This window comes from Bombina bombina, chromosome 11, assembly GCF_027579735.1.
Source record: "Bombina bombina isolate aBomBom1 chromosome 11, aBomBom1.pri, whole genome shotgun sequence".
Lineage (NCBI taxonomy): Eukaryota > Metazoa > Chordata > Amphibia > Anura > Bombinatoridae > Bombina > Bombina bombina.
In genome coordinates, this window is record NC_069509.1 from 60472962 (window position 1) to 60494877 (window position 21916).

Consider the following 21916-nt stretch of genomic DNA (forward strand, 5'->3'; position numbering starts at 1 on the left):
TATATAAATTTAACTGTGAGGTAAACAAAGGGACAATTAACTTCACTAATAAGTTCACGTTTTGATTGTATTTCCGTATTGTGTTTCTTGTGTTTACGCCCAAGATGTTTTAGTTTGCTGGGTGCTGTTATGGTAAAGACGTTCCTGTGACCCTCATTACTCGTTACCAGCCCATATCTCGAGCACTATTTGGCTACTTTTTTTTAAATTGTATGCTCTGACTGAATCACAAAAGACAAATGTTTGGGTTTCATATCCCTTTAACATTGAAATCTAGTTTTATCTACACAACATTACTGACATGTTTGCACATTTGTAGGAACTTTTCTTCATATACCTGCAGGGAAAGCTAGGTTCCAAAATGGTGGCACCCATAATCGGAGGGAGGTGCATGAAAGTGTGTTTAGTGTTTCTTTAAACCCTGGCATTTTACTTTATGAGCGGGGTAGGGTATCCCAGCTGGACCTCTCCCCTTCATGATGTGTAACTGATCAGTCCTACATTGTCAAGCCCTGACCTAAACAAACGCTTGAAGGTATATAGAAGTCTCTAATTAAAGGGACACTGAACCCAAATTATTTCTTTCGTGATTCAGATAGAGCATGAAATTTTAATCAACTTTCTAATTTACTCCTATTATCAAATTTTCTTCATTTTCTTGGTATCTTTATTTAAAATGCAAGAATGTAAGTTTAGATGCCGGCCCATTTTTGGTGAACAACCTGGGTTGTCCTTGCTGATTGGTGGATAAATTCATCCACCAATAAAAAAGGTGCTGTCCAGAGTATTGAACCAAAAAAACACGTTAGATGCCTTCTTTTTTCAAATAAAGATAGCAAGAGAATGAAGAAAAAATGATAATAGGAGTAAATTAGAAACTTGCTTAAAATTGCATGCTCTATCTGAATCATGAAAGAAAAAAATTGGGTTCAGTGTCCCTTTAATGAATAGTTAAAAGTCCATACTTTTAAGTTTTTTGTTTCTCTTGTTAAGTGTATCCAGTCCACGGATCATCCATTACTTGTGGGATATTCTCCTTCCCAACAGGAAGTTGCAAGAGGATCACCCACAGCAGAGCTGCTATATAGCTCCTCCCCTAACTGTCATATCCAGTCATTCTCTTGCAAGCCTCAACCAAGATGGAGGTCGTAAGAGGAGTGTGGTGTTTTATACTTAGTTTATTCTTCAATCAAAAGTTTGTTATTTTTAAATGGTGCCAGAGTGTACTGTTTATCTCAGGCAGTATTTAGAAGAAGAATCTGCCTGCGTTTTCTATGATCTTAGCAGAAGTAACTAAGATCCATGGCTGTTCTCACATATTCTGAGGAGTGAGGTAACTTCAGAGAGGGAATGGCGTGCAGGTTTTCCTGCAATAAGATATGTGCAGTTAATATTTTTTTAGGGATGGAATTTGCTAGAAAATGCTGCTGATACCGAACTAATGTAAGTAAAGCCTTAAATGCAGTTATAGCGACTGGTATCAGGCTTATTAATAGAGATACATACTCTTATAAAAGTGTATTTTAAAATGTTTGCTGGCATGTTTAATCGTTTTTTATATGTATTTGGTGATAAAACTTATTGGGGCCTAGTTTTTTTCCACATGGCTGGTTTGATTTTTGCCTAGTAACAGTTTCCTTAGGCTTTCCACTGTTGCAATATGAGTGGGAAGGGCCTATTTTAGTGTTTTTCTGTGCAGCTAAAAATACTGACAGAGACATTCAGCTTCTTCCTGCATGATCCAGGACATCTCTGGAGGGCTCAAAAGGCTTCAAAGTCGTTTTTGAGAGAGGTAAAAAGCCACAGTAGAGCTGTGGCAGTTGTTGTCACTGTTTGAAAAAAAACAAAAAAAAAAACTTTTTGTCTTTTATTATTCAGTTTTGGGTATTAAGGGGTTAATCATCCATTTGCAAGTGGGTGCAATGCTCTGCTAACTTGTTACATACACTGTAAAAATTTTGTTAGTGTAACTGCCTTTTTTCACTGTTATTTCAAATTTTGACAAAATTTGTGTTTCTTAAAGGTGCAGTAACGTTTTTTATATTGCTTATAAACTTGTTTAAAGTGTTTTCCAAGCTTGCTAGTCTCATTGCTAGTCTGTTTAAACATGTCTGACACAGAGGAAACTACTTGTTCATTATGTTTGAAAGCCATGGTGGAGCCCCATAGGAGAATGTGTACTAAATGTATTGATTTCACCTTAAACAGTAAAGATCAGTCTTTAACTTTAAAAGAAATATCACCAGAAGATTCTGACGAGGGGGAAGTTATGCCGACTAACTCTCCCCACGTGTCAGACCCTTCGCCTCCCGCTCAAGGGATGCACGCTAATATGGCGCCAATTACATCAGGGACGCCCATAGCGATTACCTTGCAGGACATGGCTGCAATCATGAATAATACCCTGTCAGAGGTATTATCCAGGTTGCCTGAATTAAGAGGCAAGCGTGATTGCTCTGGGGTTAGGAGAAATACAGAGCGCGCAGATGCTGTAAGGGCCATGTCTGATACTGCGTCACAATATTTATGATTAAACAACTAAAAATCTATGCGCTGGTGGTAGATAATACTTCACATAAAAATCAGATACCCCAAGTCATCTGAATAAAAAACGTTTTTTTCTATACATTTATTTATATAAACATAGACATAGAAATACAAATACTACTAAGACCATTGTCATTTGGTAGATATTAAGCCAGTGTTTGCACACAGGCGCACACATATAAGACAATCATAACTGCGTCACAATATGCAGATCATGAGGACGGAGAGCTTCAGTCTGTGGGTGACATCTCTGATTCGGGGAAACCTGATTCAGAGATTTCTAATTTTAAATTTAAGCTTGAGAACCTCCGTGTGTTGCTTGGGGAGGTATTAGCTGCTCTGAATGACTGTAACACAGTTGCAGTACCAGAGAAATTGTGTAGGCTGGATAAATACTATGCGGTACCGGTGTGTACTGATGTTTTTCCTATACCTAAAAGGCTTACAGAAATTATTAGCAAGGAGTGGGATAGACCGGGGGTGCCTTTTTCCCCACCTCCTATATTTAGAAAAATGTTTCCAATAGACGCCACTACTTGGGACTTATGGCAGACGGTCCCTAAGGTGGAGGGAGCAGTTTCTACTTTAGCAAAGCGTACTACTATCCCGGTTGAGGACAGTTGTGCTTTTTCAGATCCAATGGATAAAAAATTGGAGGGTTACCTTAAGAAAATGTTTATTCAACAAGGTTTTATTTTACAGCCCCTTGCATGCATTGCGCCTGTCACGGCCGCGGCGGCATTCTGGTTTGAGGCCCTGGAAGAGGCCATCCATACAGCTCCATTGACTGAAATTATTGACAAGCTTAGAACACTTAAGCTAGCTAACTCATTTGTTTCTGATGCCATTGTTCATTTGACTAAACTAACGGCTAAGAATTCCGGATTCGCCATCCAAGCGCGTAGGGCGCTATGGCTTAAATCCTGGTCAGCTGACGTGACTTCGAAGTCTAAATTACTCACATTCCTTTCAAGGGGCAGACCTTATTCGGGCCTGGTTTGAAGGAAATTATTGCGGACATTACTGGAGGTAAGGGTCACACCCTTCCTCAGGACAGGGCCAAAGCAAAGGCCAAACAGTCTAATTTTCGTGCCTTTCGAAATTTCAAGGCAGGTGCAGCATCAACTTCCTCCGCTTCAAAACAAGAGGGAACTTTTGCTCAATCTAAGCAGGCCTGGAAACCTTACCAGTCCTGGAACAAAGGCAAGCAGGCCAGAAAGCCTGCTGCTGCCTCTAAGACAGCATGAAGGAACGGCCCCCTATCCGGCGACGGATCTAGTAGGGGGCAGACTTTCTCTCTTCGCCCAGGCGTGGGCAAGAGATGTTCAGGATCCCTGGGCGTTGGAGATCATATCTCAGGGATATCTTCTGGACTTCAAAGCTTCCCCTCCACAAGGGAGATTTCATCTTTCAAGGCTATCTGCAAATCAGATAAAGAAAGAGGCATTCCTACGCTGTGTGCAAGACCTCCTAGTTATGGGAGTGATCCATCCAGTTCCGCGGACGGAACAAGGACAGGATTTTTATTCAAATCTGTTTGTGGTTCCCAAAAAAGAGGGAACCTTCAGACCAATTTTGGATCTAAAGATCTTAAACAAATTCCTCAGAGTTCCATCTTTCAAAATGGAAACTATTCGGACCATCCTACCCATGATCCAAGAAGGTCAGTACATGACCACAGTGGACTTAAAGGATGCCTACCTTCACATACCGATTCACAAAGATCATCATCGGTTTCTAAGGTTTGCCTTTCTAGACAGGCATTACCAATTTGTAGCTCTTCCCTTCGGGTTGGCTACAGCCCCGAGAATCTTTACAAAGGTTCTGGGCTCACTTCTGGCGGTTCTAAGACCGCGAGGCATAGCGGTGGCTCCGTATCTAGACGACATCCTGATACAGGCGTCAAGCTTTCAAGTTGCCAAGTCTCATACAGAGATAGTTCTGGCATTTCTGAGGTCGCACGGGTGGAAAGTGAACGAGGAAAAGAGTTCTCTATCCCCACTCAAAAGAGTCTCCTTCTTAGGGACTCTTATAGATTCTGTAGAAATGAAAATTTACCTGACGGAGTCCAGGTTATCAAAACTTCTAAATGCTTGCCGTGTTCTTCACTCCATTCCGCGCCCTTCGGTAGCTCAGTGTATGGAGGTAATCGGCTTAATGGTAGCGGCAATGGACATAGTGCCATTTGCGCGCCTTCATCTCAGACCGCTGCAGTTATGCATGCTGAGTCAGTGGGATGCCAGCCTTCTAGGTTGGGGTGCAGTCTGGAATTCCCTGAAGGCACAGGGATCGTGGACTCAGAAGGAGAAACTCCTTCCAATAAATATTCTGGAGTTAAGAGCGATATTCAATGCTCTTCTGGCTTGGCCTCAGTTAGCAACACTGAGGTTCATCAGATTTCAGTCAGACAACATCACGACTGTGGCTTACATCAACCATCAAGGGGGAACCAGGAGTTCCCTAGCGATGTTAGAAGTCTAAAAAATAATTCGCTGGGCAGAGTACCACTCTTGCCACCTGTCAGCAATCCATATCCCAGGCGTGGAGAACTGGGAGGCGGATTTTCTAAGTCGTCAGACTTTCCATCCGGGGGAGTGGGAACTCCATCCGGAGGTGTTTGCTCAGTTGATTCATCGTTGGGGCAAACCAGAGTTGGATCTCATGGCGTCTCGCCAGAACGCCAAGCTTCCTTGTTACGGATCCAGGTCCAGGGACCCAGAAGCGACGCTGATAGATGCGCTAGCAGCGCCTTGGTTCTTCAACCTGGCTTATGTGTTTCCACCGTTTCCTCTGTTCCCTCGACTGATTGCCAAAATCAAACAGGAGAGAGCATCGGTGATTCTGATAGCACCTGCGTGGCCACGCAGGACTTGGTATGCAGACCTAGTGGACATGTCATCCTTTCCACCATGGACTCTGCCTCTAAGACAGGACCTTCTAATACAAGGTCCTTTCAATCATCCAAATCAAATTTCTCTGAGACTGACTGCATGGAGATTGAACGCTTGATTCTATCAAAGCGTGGCTTCTCCGAGTCAGTCATTGATACTTTAATACAGGCACGAAAGCCTGTTACCAGGAAAATCTATCACAAGATATGGAGTAAATATCTTTATTGTGTGAATCCAAGACTTACTCATGGAGTAAAGTTAGGATTCCTAGAATATTGTCTTTTCTCCAATAGGGCTTGGACAAAGGATTATCAGCTAGTTCCTTAAAGGGACAGATTTCTGCTCTGTTTATTCTTTTGCACAAGCGTCTGGCAGAGGTTCCAGACGTCCAGGCATTTTGCCAGGCTTTGGTTAGATTTAAGACTGTGTTTAAACCTGTTGCTCCCCCGTGGAGCTTAAACTTGGTTCTTAGGGTTCTTCAAGGAGTTCCGTTTGAACCCCTTCATTCCATTGATATTAAACATTTATCTTGGAAAGTTCTGTTTTTGATGGCTATTTCCTCGGCTCGGAGAGTCTCTGAGCTATCTGCCTTACAGTGTGATTCTCCCTATCTGATTTTTCATGCAGATAAGGTAGTTCTGCGTACCAAACCTGGGTTTTTACCTAAGGTGGTTTCTAACAAGAATATCAATCAAGAGATTGTTGTTCCATCGTTGTGCCCTAATCCTTCTTCAAAGAAGGAACGTCTTTTACATAATCTGGACGTAGTCCGTGCCTTTAAGTTTTACTTACAAGCTACTAAGGATTTTCGTCAAACATCTTTCCTGTTTGTCGTTTACTCTGGACAGAGGAGAGGTCAAAAAGCTTCGGCAACCTCTCTTTCCTTTTGGCTTTGGAGCGTAATATGCCTAGCCTATGAGACTGCTGGACAGCAGCCCCCTGAAAGGATTACAGCTCATTCTACTAGAGCTGTGGCTTCCACCTGGGCCTTCAAAAATGAGGCCTCTATTGAACAGATTTGCAAGGCTGCGACTTTGTCTTTGCTTCACACTTTTTCAAAATTTTACAAATTTGATACTTTTGCTTCTTCGGAGGCTGTGTTTGGGAGAAAGGTTCTTCAGGCAGTGGTTCCTTCTGCTTAATCCTGCCTTGTCCCTCCCATCATCCGTGTACTTTAGCTTTGGTATTGGTATCCCACAAGTAATGGATGATCCGTGGACTGGATACACTTAACAAGAGAAAACATAATTTATGCTTACCTGATAAATGTATTTCTCTTGTAGTGTATCCAGTCCACGGCCCGCCCTGTCCTTTTAAGGCAGGTCTAAATTTTAATTAAACTACAGTCACCACTGCACCCTATGGTTTCTCCTTTCTCTGTTTGTTTTCGGTCGAATGACTGGATATGACAGTTAGGGGAGGAGCTATATAGCAGCTCTGCTGTGGGTGATCCTCTTGCAACTTCCTGTTGGGAAGGAGAATATCCCACAAGTAATGGATGATCCGTGGACTGGATACACTACAAGAGAAATAAATTTATCAGGTAAGCATAAATTATGTTTTTTAATGCTTGCCAAATGTACCTCTTACTCCTGAGATTTTCACTGCCCTTCAAACGTGAGCCCCCATGCGTTACTTCTATGTTGGCTAGTGATTGGCCTGGGAATCATGCAAATGGGAAGCACTGGAGGCTGCAGTGCCTTAGGTACTATAAGCAAAACAATATAAGACTTACTGTGGGTAAGTTTTCCTAAAAGCTTGTTGACAAGAGATTTTTACTTGATTTGCCCCATTTCTATGCCTTGTAGCACCATGTCAGTCATCCCCCCATTTGCTTGCATGTGTTATGGACAGACTCTTCGTCCCTCTGGAGTCAATCACTCTCAGACCATCAACAGTGTCTCTTATGATCTGCGCAAGCCTAAATAACTGAGATAAAAGTGTGTTTTTTATCATTATTTATTAATTAGTTAGAGAGTTCTAACTCTTTTTTTTTTTTAAATTTGACGATTTTAGCCTTGGTCCGCCTCCCCCACCTGTACGGTAATTTTGCTGCAGAACAGTATGCCAGTGTGTTTGCCATCTCTCTTCCCTACACCAATCCATCCAGGTGAGTTCCTGTCTAGGATATGAACAAAGGAAAGCTATTGGTAGAGGAGGGACTGATGACTTAAAGTGTGCTCATCATAAAACCTTCATTTTTGTTTAGGTTTAACCAGTATATTGTGTTTCTGGCTCACCACGTTATTGCCATGTGGTTTATCAGATGTAGACTATCGCTGCGGAGAGACTTTGTGCCATACATAACAAAGGTGATGGTCCAGATTTCTTTAACGTTTGCTCATTCTTATTTGTTAAATTATTTTCGTTGTCCGTCACATCATTCACAACGATCCATCATTTCTATTCTATATAAGTAGGTAGCAGTATGTTAACAGGGAACCATTAGTGTGGGAGTGGTTTCTTGGACTCACCGTGTAAACGACATTGTTTTAAACTTAGAGGAACATGTCAATGCAATAATAATGTGCTCTAAGCATTTACTGTTAAACCCCGGAAATAGCATTAAATATAGTTGAGCATGTTCACCAGGCACACTGCCTATGCATGTCCTAAACACAACATGGCTGTTAATTGGTGGCTTCTTGTGTATGTCGCTTCTGATTGGCTCACTTGCTGATGAATATTTGTGCATTGCAGCATCTGAGCAGGAGTTTAACTTTTTGTTTCAGCTGTTTGTGGGGTTTAAACACGTAGTTTTCAAGGACAATTGATGTAATATTAAAGTTTAATATTGCCCCTTTAAACGGACAATAAAGTAATTATTATTCTATATGTTTGTATAAAACATCTATTAAACATTGCATTGCAAAGTGCGCACAAAATAAACATTTATAACTTAAAAATGAGCTTCTCTATTGATCAAACAATCATGTTGTAGCATGCAGGGTCAGAGCTTAATCTAGCAGGGTGGACATCATCTTTTCTCTTGTTAAGTGTATCCAGTGCACGGATCATCCATTACTTGTGGGATATTCTCCTTCCCAACAGGAAGTTGCAAGAGGATCACCCACAGCAGAGCTGCTATATAGCTCCTCCCCTCACTGCCATATCCAGTCATTCTCTTGCAACTCTCAACTAAGATGGAGGTCGTAAGAGGACTGTGGTGTTTTATACTTAGTTTATTTCTTCAATCAAAAGTTGGTTATTTTTAAATGGTACCGGAGTGTACTGTTTATCTCAGGTAGTATTTAGAAGAAGAATCTGCCTGCGTTTTCTATGATCTTAGCAGAAGTAACTAAGATCCTTTGCTGTTCTCACATATTCTGAGGAGTGAGGTAACTTCAGAGGGGGAATAGCGTGCAGGTTTTCCTGCAATAAGGTATGTGCAGTTAAAATATTTTTCTAGGGATGGAATTTGCTAGAAAATACTGCTGATACCGAAGTAATGTAAGTAAAGCCTTAAATGCAGTGATAGCGACTGGTATCAGGCTTATTAATAGAGATACATACTCTTATAAAAGTGTATTTTAAAACGTTTGCTGGCATGTTTAATCGTTTTTTACATATGTTTGGTGATAAAACTTATTGGGGCCTAGTTTTTTCCACATGGCTGGCTTGAATTTTGCCTAGAAATAGTTCTCTGAGGCTTCCCACTGTTGTAATATGAGTGGGAGGGGCCTATTTTGGCGTTTTTTTTGCACAGCAAAAATTACAGACACAGACATCCAGCTTCTTCCTGCATGATCCAGGACTTCTCTGAAGGGCTCAAAAGGCTTCAAAAGTCGTATTGAGGGAGGTAAAAAGCCACAGTAGTGCTGTGGCAGTTGTTGTGACTGTTTAAAAAACGTTTTTGTCATTTGTTATTCCATTTTTGGTATTAAGGGGTTAATCATCCATTTGCAAGTGGGTGCAATGCTCTGCTAACTTATTACATACACTGTAAAAATTTCGTTAGTGTAACTGCATTTTTTCATTGTTATTTCAAAATTTGGGAAAATTTGTGTTTCTTAAAGGCGCAGTAACGTTTTTTATATTGCTTGTAAACTTGTTTTAAAGTGTTTTCCAAGCTTGCTAGTCTCATTGCTAGTCTGTTTAAACATGTCTGACACAGAGGAACCTACTTGTTCATTATGTTTGAAAGCCATGGTGGAGCCCCATAGGAGAATGTGTACTAAATGTATTGATTTCACCTTAAACAGTAAAGACCAGTCTTGATCTATAAAAGAATTATCACCAGAGGGTTCTGTCGAGGGGGAAGTTATGCCGACTAACTCTCCCCACGTGTCAGACCCTTCGCCTCCCGCTCAGGGGACGCACGCTAATATGGCGCCAATTACATCAGGGACGCCCATAGCGATTACCTTGCAGGACATGGCTGCAATCATGAATAATACCCTGTCAGAGGTATTATCTAGATTGCCTGAATTAAGAGGCAAGCGCAATAGCTCTGGGGTTAGGAGAGATACAGAGCGCGCAAATGCTGTTAGAGCCATGTCTGATACTGCGTCACAGTATGCAGAACATGAGGACGGAGAGCTTCAGTCTGTGGGTGACATCTCTGACTCGGGGAAACCTGATTCAGAGATTTCTAATTTTAAATTTAAGCTTGAGAACCTCCGTGTATTGCTTGGGGGGAGGTATTAGCTGCTCTGAATGACTGTAACACAGTTGCAATTCCAGAGAAATTGTGTAGGCTGGATAGATACTATGCGGTGCCGGTGTGTACTGACGTTTTTCCTATACCTAAAAGGCTTACAGAAATTATTAGCAAGGAGTGGGATAGACCCGGTGTGCCCTTTTCCCCACCTCCTATATTTAGAAAAATGTTTCCAATATACGCCACTACACGGGACTTATGGCAGACGGTCCCTAAGGTGGAAGGAGCAGTTTCTACTTTAGCAAAGCGTACCACTATCAGATCCAATGGATAAAAAATTGGAGGGTTACCTTAAGAAAATGTTTATTCAACAAGGTTTTATTTTACAGCCCCTTGCATGCATTGCGCCTGTCACTGCTGCGGCGGCATTCTGGTTTGAGGCCCTGGAAGAGGCCATCCAGACAGCTCCATTGAATGAAATTATTGACAAGCTTAGAACGCTTAAGCTAGCTAACTCATTTGTTTCTGATGCCATTGTTCATTTGACTAAACTAACGGCTAAGAATTCCGGATTCGCCATCCAGGCGCGTAGGGCGTTATGGCTTAAATCCTGGTCAACTGACGTGACTTCAAAGTCTAAATTACTCAACATTCCTTTCAAGGGGCAGACCTTATTCGGGCCTGGCTTGAAGGAAATTATTGCTGACATTACTGGAGGCAAGGGTCATACCCTTCCTCAGGACAGGGCCAAATCAAAGGCCAAACAGTCTAATTTTCGTGCCTTTCGAAATTTCAAGGCAGGAGCAGCATCAACTTCCTCCGCTTCAAAACAAGAGGGAACTGTTGCTCATTCCAGACAGGCCTGGAAACCTAACCAGTCCTGGAACAAGGGCAAGCAGGCCAGGAAGCCTGCTGCTGCCCCCAAGACAGCATGAAGGAACGGCCCCCTATCCGGAAACGGATCTAGTGGGGGGCAGACTTTCTCTCTTCGCCCAGGCGTGGGCAAGAGATGTTCAGGATCCCTGGGCGTTGGAGATCATATCTCAGGGATATCTTCTGGACTTCAAAGCTTCTCCTCCACAAGGGAGATTTCATCTTCCAAGGTTATCATCAAACCAGATAAAGAAAGAGGCATTCCTAAGCTGTGTGCAAGACCTCCTAGTAATGGGAGTGATCCATCCAGTTTCGCGGACGGAACAAGGACAGGGATTTTATTCAAATCTGTTTATGGTTCCCAAGAAAGAGGGAACCTTCAGACCAATCTTGGATCTAAAGATCTTAAACAAATTCCTCAGAGTTCCATCATTCAAAATGGAAACTATTCGGACCATCCTACCCATGATCCAAAAGGGTCAGTACATGACCACAGTGGACTTAAAGGATGCCTACCTTCACATACCGATTCACAAAGATCATCATCGGTTCCTAAGGTTTGCCTTTCTAGACAGGCATTACCAATTTGTAGCTCTTCCCTTCGGGTTGGCCACTGCCCCGAGAATTTTTACAAAGGTTCTGGGCTCACTTCTGGCGGTTATAAGACCGCGAGGCATAGTGGTGGCTCCGTATCTAGACGACATCCTGATACAGGCGTCAAGCTTTCAAATTGCCAAGTCTCATACAGAGATAGTTCTGGCATTTCTGAGGTCGCATGGGTGGAAAGTGAACGTGGAAAAGAGTTCTCTATCACCATTCACAAGAGTCTCCTTCCTAGGGACTCTTATAGATTCTGTAGAGATGAAAATTTACCTGACGGAGTCCAGGTTATCAAAACTTCTAAATGCTTGCCATGTCCTTCATTCCATTCCACGCCCGTCAGTGGCTCAGTGCATGGAAGTAATCGGCTTAATGGTAGCGTCAATGGACATAGTGCCATTTGTGCGCCTGCATCTCAGACCGCTGCAATTATGTATGCTAAGTCAGTGGAATGGGGATTACTCAGATTTGTCCCCTCTACTAAATCTGGATCAAGAGACCAGAGATTCTCTTCTCTGGTGGCTTTCTCGGGTCCATCTGTCCAAGGGTATGACCTTTCGCAGGCCAGATTGGACGATTGTAACAACAGATGCCAGCCTTCTAGGTTGGGGCGCAGTCTGAAACTCCCTGAAGGCTCAGGGATCGTGGACTCAGGAGGAGAAACTCCTCCCAATAAATATTCTGGAGTTAAGAGCAATATTCAATGCTCTTCTAGCTTGGCCTCAGTTAGCAACACTGAGGTTCATCAGATTTCAGTCGGACAACATCACGACTGTGGCTTACATCAACCATCAAGGGAGAACCAGGAGTTCCCTAGCGATGTTAGAAGTCTCAAAGATAATTCGCTGGGCAGAGTCTCACTCTTGCCACCTGTCAGCGATCCACATCCCAGGCGTAGAGAACTGGGAGGCGGATTTTCTAAGTCGTCAGACTTTTCATCCGGGGGAGTGGGAACTCCATCCGGAGGTGTTTGCTCAACTGGTCCATCGTTGGGGCAAACCAGAACTGGATCTCATGGCGTCTCGCCAGAACGCCAAGCTTCCTTGTTACGGATCCAGGTCCAGGGACCCGGGAGCAACGCTGATAGATGCTCTAGCAGCTCCTTGGTTCTTCAACCTGGCCTATGTGTTTCCACCGTTTCCTCTGCTCCTTCGACTGATTGCCAAAATAAAACAGGAGAGAACATCAGTGATTCTGATAGCACCTGCGTGGCCACGCAGGACCTGGTATGCAGACCTAGTGGACATGTCATCTCTTCCACCATGGACTCTGCCTCTGAGGCAGGACCTTCTAATACAAGGTCCTTTCAATCATCCAAATCTACTTTCTCTGAGACTGACTGCATGGAGATTGAACGCTTGATTCTATCAAGGCGTGGCTTCTCCGAGTCAGTCATTGATACCTTAATACAGGCTCGGAAGCCTGTCACCAGGAAAATCTACCATAAGATATGGTGTAAATATCTTTATTGGTGTGAATCCAAGAGTTACTCATGGAGTAAGGTTAGGATTCCTAGGATATTGTCCTTTCTCCAAGAGGGTTTGGACAAAGGCTTATCAGCTAGTTCTTTAAAAGGACAGATCTCTGCTCTGTCTATTCTTTTGCACAAGCGTCTGGCAGAAGTTCCAGACGTCCAGGCATTTTGTCAGGCTTTGGTTAGGATTAAGCCTGTGTTTAAAACTGTTGCTCCCCTGTGGAGCTTAAACTTGGTTCTTAAAGTTTTTCAGGGAGTTCCGTTTGAACCCCTTCATTCAATTGATATTAAACTTTTATCTTGGAAAGTTCTGTTTTTGATGGCTATTTCCTCGGCTCAAAGAGTCTCTGAGTTATCTGCCTTACATTGTGATTCTCCTTATCTGATTTTTTCATTCAGACAAGGTAGTTCTGCGTACCAAACCTGGGTTTTTACCTAAGGTGGTTTCTAACAGGAATATCAATCAAGAGATTGTTGTTCCATCATTGTGTCCTAATCCTTCTTCAAAGAAGGAACGTCTTTTGCATAATCTGGACGTAGTCCGTGCCTTGAAGTTTTACTTACAGGCTACTAAAGATTTTCGTCAAACATCTGCCCTGTTTGTCGTTTACTCTGGACAGAGGAGAGGTCAAAAAGCTTCGGCAACCTCTCTCTCCTTTTGGCTTCGGAGCATAATACGCTTAGCCTATGAGACTGCTGGACAGCAGCCCCCTGAAAGGATTACAGCTCATTCTACTAGAGCTGTGGCTTCCACCTGGGCCTTTAAAAATGAGGCCTCTGTTGAACAGATTTGCAAGGCTGCGACTTGGTCTTCGCTTCACACCTTTTAAAAATTTTACAAATTTGACACTTTTGCTTCTTCGGAGGCTGTTTTTGGGAGAAAGGTTCTACAGGCAGTGGTTCCTTCCGTTTAAGTTCCTGCCTTGTCCCTCCCATCATCAGTGTACTTTAGCTTTGGTATTGGTATCCCACAAGTAATGGATGATCCGTGGACTGGATACACTTAACAAGAGAAAACATAATTTATGCTTACCTGATAAATTTATTTCTCTTGTAGTGTATCCAGTCCACGGCCCGCCCTGTCCTTTTAAGGGAGGTCTAAATTTTAATTAAACTACAGTCACCACTGCACCCTATGGTTTCTCCTTTCTCGTCTTGTTTCGGTATGACTGGATATGGCAGTGAGGGGAGGAGCTATATAGCAGCTCTGCTGTGGGTGATCCTCTTGCAACTTCCTGTTGGGAAGGAGAATATCCCACAAGTAATGGATGATCCGTGGACTGGATACACTACAAGAGAAATAAATTTATCAGGTAAGCATAAATTATGTTTTCTGGGGCTAGGGGATATCAAGATTGTTGCCCTAGGATAATCATGCCTTTAGTGTTGTATAGTTCTCTTTTTTTTACTGTAGCAAGTTTAGAAACGGATATAAATGAGCTGCTGTACATGTCAACCAATCACAGTGTAAGATTGTACCCCAACTTATCTTGTGAGAGAGGAAAAGCCACGTTATTCAGATTAAAATGACAGAAAAAATTGACAAAATAAGTAATGGAAGTGCATTGCTAAGTTTCTTTTGTTTAATGATGAATTAAATTCTGAGTTTAACGTCCCTTTAATTTCTCTTAAATAGTGTTCTTTTCCTTTCGTAGGGTTTGCGATCCAATGTTCTCCTAAGTTTTGATGACACTCCTGAGAAAGGGAGCTTCCGGGCTCGCAGCACCAGCTTGAACGAGAGACCCAAAAGGTACAGTGTTTTATCTTCAGATATACTCCCTTAATAAAAAATATATAATTTTAGGACTACAGCCCACAAATGTATGGTTTTCTATAAAAGCTATTTATTCTAATATAATAGTTTATATATATATATATATATATATATATATATATATATATATATATATATATATATATATATATATTTATTTATATGTATATATATAGTATAAGTATATATAAATAGATTATATTTATTATATGCATAGAATATTTTTATATATATACATATACTAGATAAAATATATTTATATGCACATATACTAGGGGGAATATATTTATATATATACAAATACAGAATACATATACTAGACATATAAATATATTATGTGTGTATATATATATATATATATATATATATATATAGTATAGTTAGGGTGCTGGCCCATATGTTAATTGCTGTAGGCTAAGAATGACTTCATAGATTATGGTAAAGTAATTAAACTATTGTAGCTTTGGTTACATTTGTTTTTTATTAATAACATGACTTGAATGGGTGAGAAATAATTGTTGTACACGTTGTGTAAACAGCTTCAGCAATAATGATATTTAATGTTCATTATGTAAAGAAATCGGGAACCATTGAGGGAATCTATTTTCAATTTCTTAAATGGACAGTAAACATGAAAATAGATTACACTGCATCTAAATCTTTGATTTGTGCATTGCTTATTCATCATTTTGATCTTGTCCTAAGTGCTTAGTAAATATATTGGGAGCTAGCCTACTGACGTGTCTGGCCCCCTAATACTTTGTATGTGGTCGTCCTCGGCGTTAAACACTCAAATAATAAAAAAATCCTAAAGATGTCCAGAGCTCTATTGAGTTGTGGTCCCCTCGTTTGCTCATCCACAGGAAGCTCCTAAAGCGCACGTTCTTAGTTATGCTTTTTTCCAGGGGCCATAAAAACTAGTGCAGAGGGCCGCATGTGGCCCTTGTGTTGCCAGTTCACCATCTGTGGTCTAGGAGATTTAAATCTCACTGCCCTCACCTGCTGTTTTTAGCAGAAATAATCAGAGGAACTGGAAGGGTGCTCTGCTTTCCTTCAATGGGGTGGGTAGTATGACTTGTGATCATGGTGACTGACGGGTGACCTGGCTTTTCATTAAACAAGTACCCACAGGATATAAAAAAATATATATTCATTTACGTAGAGCTTTTGCCAGGATTATAATAATGCATAAACAATTCACTTTACAAAGCTTTAGATACAGTGTAATACTTTTCTCTTTAATGGTAAAAACAAAAACCTTTAACAAGCAATGTAGATTATCGTTTATTTGTTAAGCTCTAGTATATTTTATAATGTGGCGTAAATGATAATTGGGGAATATTATACATTAAATGGATGCAGTGCTCCAGTATACATATTAGACTTGACATCACAAACTGACAAATGAGGAGGAGAGCCCTACTTTAAAGAGCTTACAATCTAAAGGTTTAGCGGTGAAAGACAAGAGATGTAGGAATTGCTGAGATTTTGTAATGTTTTGTGGTTGCAGGACCTTTACGTATATTTTAGTGATGTTTGCTTATAAAGAACATTTTGATGCATAAAAAGTAGGCTTCTCCAAATTGGCACATTTTTAGAGAGATCTGATTGGTGGGATGATAACAGAATCAAGAGATTTAGGGTTTGCTGGTATTGTTTTAAATGTTTTGTGGTTGAGAGACCTGTACGTTTATATTGGTGATGTTTGCCAATAAAGAACATTTAGGCGCATTGAACGATGGCTTTCTCTGAATTGGCACATTTTTAGAGAGGTCTGATTGTTGGGATGATGATAGTCTATGGCAGGGAGGTCCATAGAGTATGTGCTACTTGAGAGAAGCTTTGAAAGAATGAGAGGGAGTAGGAAGTGGGGGAAGATGGTAGATGAAGGTCATAGATAAAGCAAAGTGGAGGGTTTGAGCAGTATTAAGAAATGAGTGTGGAATATAATTGGATACAAGATTGTTTAAAGGAACATTAAACACAAAATAAATGGTAGAGATGATGTATGCAAAGCAAATATTAGCCTGAGTGCAGCACTATATTTATTATTTATATTAGTTGTTTAAATATTAAAAAAAACAAGTGTAAAGTGTTTTTTTTGTCTCAATAAAGTAATGGGCACCGCCATATTATAACCTAGGTTTCCCTAAGTATAAAATCATGCTTTCTCTTCTGCTGAGGCCAGTTAGGTGCAGTTACAAATTTGCTGCTTGAGTAACATTCTTACAGGGGTTAGCGTCCCTTTAAAGCTCTGCAGGGTATGTATATTGAATTTCATTCAGTAGCAGATGGGGAGTCGTCGTTTAAACTGACATGATTTTACCATATAACACAGCCTTTTCTGACCATTTGTTTGCTTCTTTAGCTTTATATGTTTTAATATTTGCTAGATGATTCGATGCTATATTTTTATTTAGATTGCTCATGTAGTGCTTACTTTTATTAAATGTCCTGTCTTTTTTTCATTTTATTTCCCTTTAATTTTCTGTACATTTCCCTAACTTCAACATCTCACTGTATTGTTTGTGAACTATAAACAGTTTTAAGAACTGACCTAATATAGTCTCTAACCTGTAGCTGATAAATGTGCATACTGTCTTCTGATTTAATCCCTTGGCAGGAAAAAGTAGGCAATACAATGCAACCTTTATTAGCAGCCAGGGGCTTAAAGAGACATTCCAGCCAATGCACATAGGTGCATTTGATCAGCAGCGTTTTTGCAATATACAAAAATATATAGTTGTTTCAAGGGTGTACTTAAGTATGCTCCGAGCATAAGCATGCTCAGAGAGCCTAAGGTGCTCGTACCATCTGGTAATGACTCAATTTCCATCATTGCTGATATCATAAAGCCCCACTTGTGCTCTGAGCAGCTGCAGTATTTAAAATGCTGGTGCACTGAGAATATCTAGCTGTGCTTCACATGCACATGCAGAGAAAAATGTTAATGCAGTAAAGGTTTTTGCCAATATATGTATATTGTAATTATGTTTCTTTTCAAAGATGTAATTCATCTATGTGCATTTTAGTTTTGACCGGAATGCGCCCCTTTTACGCCCCTGAGAATCATGGTAAATATCTGTATTGGGCAAATACCCAGACGCTGTGTATTGTGGCTCTGAATCCTATTTTCATTTATTTTTATTGTTGTTGAAGTAGGTAAGCATGTGAACGTCAATCTGTTTCTGTTAATAAAGCTTCTTTTAGTTTGTATACTTTTGGAGGCAATGCCCACCAATACAGAGAGCAGGAGTTATGCTTATCAGCCAGTGAGCGATGATTACCAATAAACCTACATTTTTTTTTGTACGGTTCAATACCATTTTGAACACCTTTTATTTTGATGTTTTATTGAAAACAGTTTAATTTGTATACTTCTCATTTGCTTATCAGCTATATCCTCATCTGTTTTGGGACAGGAGCACAACTTTGACTAGACTTGGCCAAGGAAATAAATCCTTTAAAAATAAAATTGTCTAACCAAACAGAGTATTTTAGTTTTTACACTCAAGTTTGGTCATGAAAGACCATTTTTATACCACTTTAACCCTACTGGACAGTTTGTAGATGAGCAAGCCCCTCTGGGGTTTTTAGGCTCACCCATTATCTTTTTTTAAATAATCATTGAAAAAATTAGTTCCAGTTCTTTAAATGGTTTAAAGTTACACAATATACAGTGTATTTAATATTTAATCTATTTCTTCAAAACAAGAATTTCTTACATGCTTTATCGTCCTTCCCAAGCCTCTCTGTGCCCTTTTTAAAATGTCTTTAAATCACAATTGCTTGTTATCTTTTTTTGCTCATATTTTTGCTTTATCTTCTTATTTGTGGCATTTATTATTATTATTTTTTTGTTCTGTTTTTGTTTTCTTTTTTTCCCTCCTCTATGACGTTCCCCAATTATTGACCTCCATGGACTTCTGGTGTACCCACTCGATGACTTTTCCACCTGCGTCCTGTATGTGTGGGTGGGGTGACTTTATTTTTTCCCCTGTTCCATAAATAACTTATGGTATAAATGATGGGCAACATGCCCTCTTGGCTCGCGGGTATTATTTCCCAAATATTATTCAAACAAATAGCTTGAAGCTGTCTAAACATGCAAAGCCAGGCTTGAGTGACTCATCCCCAGTTAAAGAAGTGAAAGACTTGTCAGATGCCTTCAGATCTCGCAGCATCAGTGTGTCCGAACGTGCTGCGTACAGGTAGTGACAATGATGAGGCCTTTAAGAGGCTCACAAAGCCCTTTTCATTGAGGGTGGGATGGGTGATTTGGATGCATGCCTAGAAAAAAAACTTGCATGGCAGATGTAGATGTTAGTATTCATCCCATAACCTTTATAGCCGCAACTCTGAAGTGTGGGCACCCTAACCCACAAAGTGCACGCTGGGAAAACCTATAAAGACACAAACAGTTGCTTTTTTTTTTTCTTTAAACTAAACACATTTGTTAAGAAAAGACTGCAATCTGATTATATCCCATTGATGATAATATCTGAATGTCTGTTTGTGATTGTAGTGTTTTTACAGTAGTATTATCTCAATCACGTAGACTTGTGATCAAAATGTTTGTCTTTAATAGAAGAAATTTATATTCTGCTATTTCAGATGTGAATGGGGAAATCAGGGTGCAATCTTTTCTCATTGGTTTTACTATGTATGTATATGTGTGTATGTATATATATATATGTATATATGTGTATATATATATATATATATATATATATTGCATGATAATCTGAGCTATGGTTACCATCGTACTGTGGATCTGAGGAGCATGATTTGTTGTTTAGCCTTTAATTGTGAAGCGTTTCCTTGAGAGGAATTGGCATGTTTGATGTATAGAAATATTAAAATATTTGTTTAAAAATAAATAAATTGATTTCTCTCTATTTAAAATTCTTACCTTTTAAACTTGACAGCCGCTCCAGCTTCCTCCACCCGTCGCAAAAGCCTCTTCCTGGGTCTAAAATGAGGAATCCGGCTTCCTCCAATCACGGCGTTGAATCAGACACTGATTCTCCCGGGGGGAAGCCGTGATTGGAGGATAACCAATCCATCATTTCTGATGTCAGAAATGGCTTTGCGACGACCAGGAGAAGCTGGAGCGGCTGTCAAGATTAAAAGGTACGTTTTTTTTTCCACAACGAGTGAAATGTAAATTTTGATGAATTAAAGTGCCCCTGTTTTTAATCGAATTTTTAAAAAACGGGCAATTTAGCATCAAAATTTACATTCACTTTAATAACAAACAATTGCCTTCTAAATGTTCAATAAAACTGTTTAAGCTAAGATTTTTGTAATCCAGGCTTTCCGAAATGTAGACTTAAAACTAAATTAGACTATTAAATTAACAAACTATTCAAATTTGCAAGGCACTAATTGTTTAAAGTCTTTTAATGCAATTTAAAACTTTAAAGGACAGTCTACACCCTACACCTTAGTCATCTTAAACTCTTACCTTAGAATAAGCTACAAATAACCTCCTGCACCTTTTTGTATCATGCAGCATGAATGGTAAAAAAGTTATTTTAAAATTAATATTGTTTCTGGCCCTATGAAATGGCTGCCAAGCTCCACCCATTAATGACATCACAATCTGGGCTGCATTTGGCATCCAATCTCAAAAGACTATCAATCAAGCCCTTTTGGAGGTTACCCGTATGGATAGGGCCGTCCTGATAAGTGACAAAATCCCAGGCAAACAGGACAGGTTTGACTCGGCTAGACCAGTCTTCTCGAATACTTTTCAGCCCTCAATTTGAAGAAATCTGTGGCATTATCAAAAAGTATTTGCCCATAGTTACGACTGAGGATAGTCTAAAAGACTATATTGACAGTGGATTCAATTTTGTATCCAGAAGAGGATGTACCCTAGGTAACATTTTGTCTCCTAGCCAACTGAGAAAAGTTGAAACACATACAAGCAGTTGGCTAACAGTAAAGGGACATTTTAAATGTAACGTTGGCAATTGCATTGCCTGCTCTAATGCACCTATAGGGTCGACTTTCCAATCCAGGACTACAAACAGAATATACCAACACGAGAGTTGCAGTACCTGCCATAACACCTATGTAGTCTATCTAATTGAATGTGTAAGCTGCAACTCCAATACACAGGCTGTACTACTAGGGAGGCTAGGACACGTGTTAGGGAACACCTAAATGATATTAAAGACAATGTTGAGTGTTCTGATCTAGCACGCCATTTCATCTACCATTATAATCAAGATGTTTCTTCCTTGAGCTGGCAGGTTATTGAGATAGTACGTCCCAAACAAAGAGGAGGTGACAGGGATAGTCAGCTTCTTTATAGAGAAGCATTCTGGATTTTCCAGTTGCAAACAAGAAGACCACTGGGACTAAACATTGAGGGGGATGTTATTAACTTTTGGAAGCGCAATTAAAAAATGGGCCCCAATGATTTGGTCCAATGTGACACTGTTGTTTACATAGCCTTTCTTTCCCCCAGTCTTGAGGCGTTCTTTCTCATACATTTAGTATATGCTGTGATATGCCCATAGCCTAACATCTTTATGAATAAATACATACTTATAGTTACCACCCAATTTATTGGAGATACCCCATTATCCACAGCTTCTATAAGTGAGCAAGATTGCTTAACTCTGCAACCTAATGGTCACAAGCTTAAGAGGTATATAGGCAGGATCCAAGGTGTTGTAAAACATACAATTAAGAATGGCTATCCAGCAGACTAACTGTATAGTTTATATACCTGCGAGCCCTATCCCACATCAAATACATCCTGATGGTTAATTAGGAGTTAAACCACTAACATAGTTCCAATTAGTGCAATCGAAGGACCAGCAAATAAGAATTCAGCATTTTCCATAGCCAATTAGGCTACAGTGTTTTAAAGAGGGCAGCTATAGTTGTTTTACTATGTGTCTGAATAAGGCCAGCGGGCCGAAACGCGTAGGATGTACATGGATTAGCTGACATCATCTTTTTGCTATTATTTTGTGGATTTTTAGCTTTTGTGTACTTATGGAAATAATAAATAACTTTTATTCAAAAGCGCTTTTTGCCTTGACTCGCTGGTGTTCTTTGGAATTTGTATCCAATCACAAAAGGCTCACTAGTTGGATTCAACAGACTTTCAATGCTATTCAGCAGAGTGCCTAGATGCA

At 40.3% G+C, this 21916-nt stretch overlaps 1 protein-coding gene across 4 annotated transcripts in view; it reads left to right on the forward strand.

Moving 5' to 3' along the window:
* Positions 1-21916, forward strand: part of TSC2 (TSC complex subunit 2) — a 213609-nt gene that overhangs the window by 106419 nt on the left and 85274 nt on the right. For 2 of the 4 annotated variants that reach the window (XM_053694513.1, XM_053694514.1), the window contains exons 23-26: positions 7455-7548; positions 7648-7750; positions 14641-14735; positions 18848-18970. In XM_053694513.1, coding sequence (XP_053550488.1) covers positions 7455-7548; positions 7648-7750; positions 14641-14735; positions 18848-18970 — 415 coding nt within the window. The remainder of the gene's footprint in view (positions 1-7454; positions 7549-7647; positions 7751-14640; positions 14736-18847; positions 18971-21916) is intronic. The other 2 variants (XM_053694515.1, XM_053694517.1) reach the window with 1 other exon arrangement.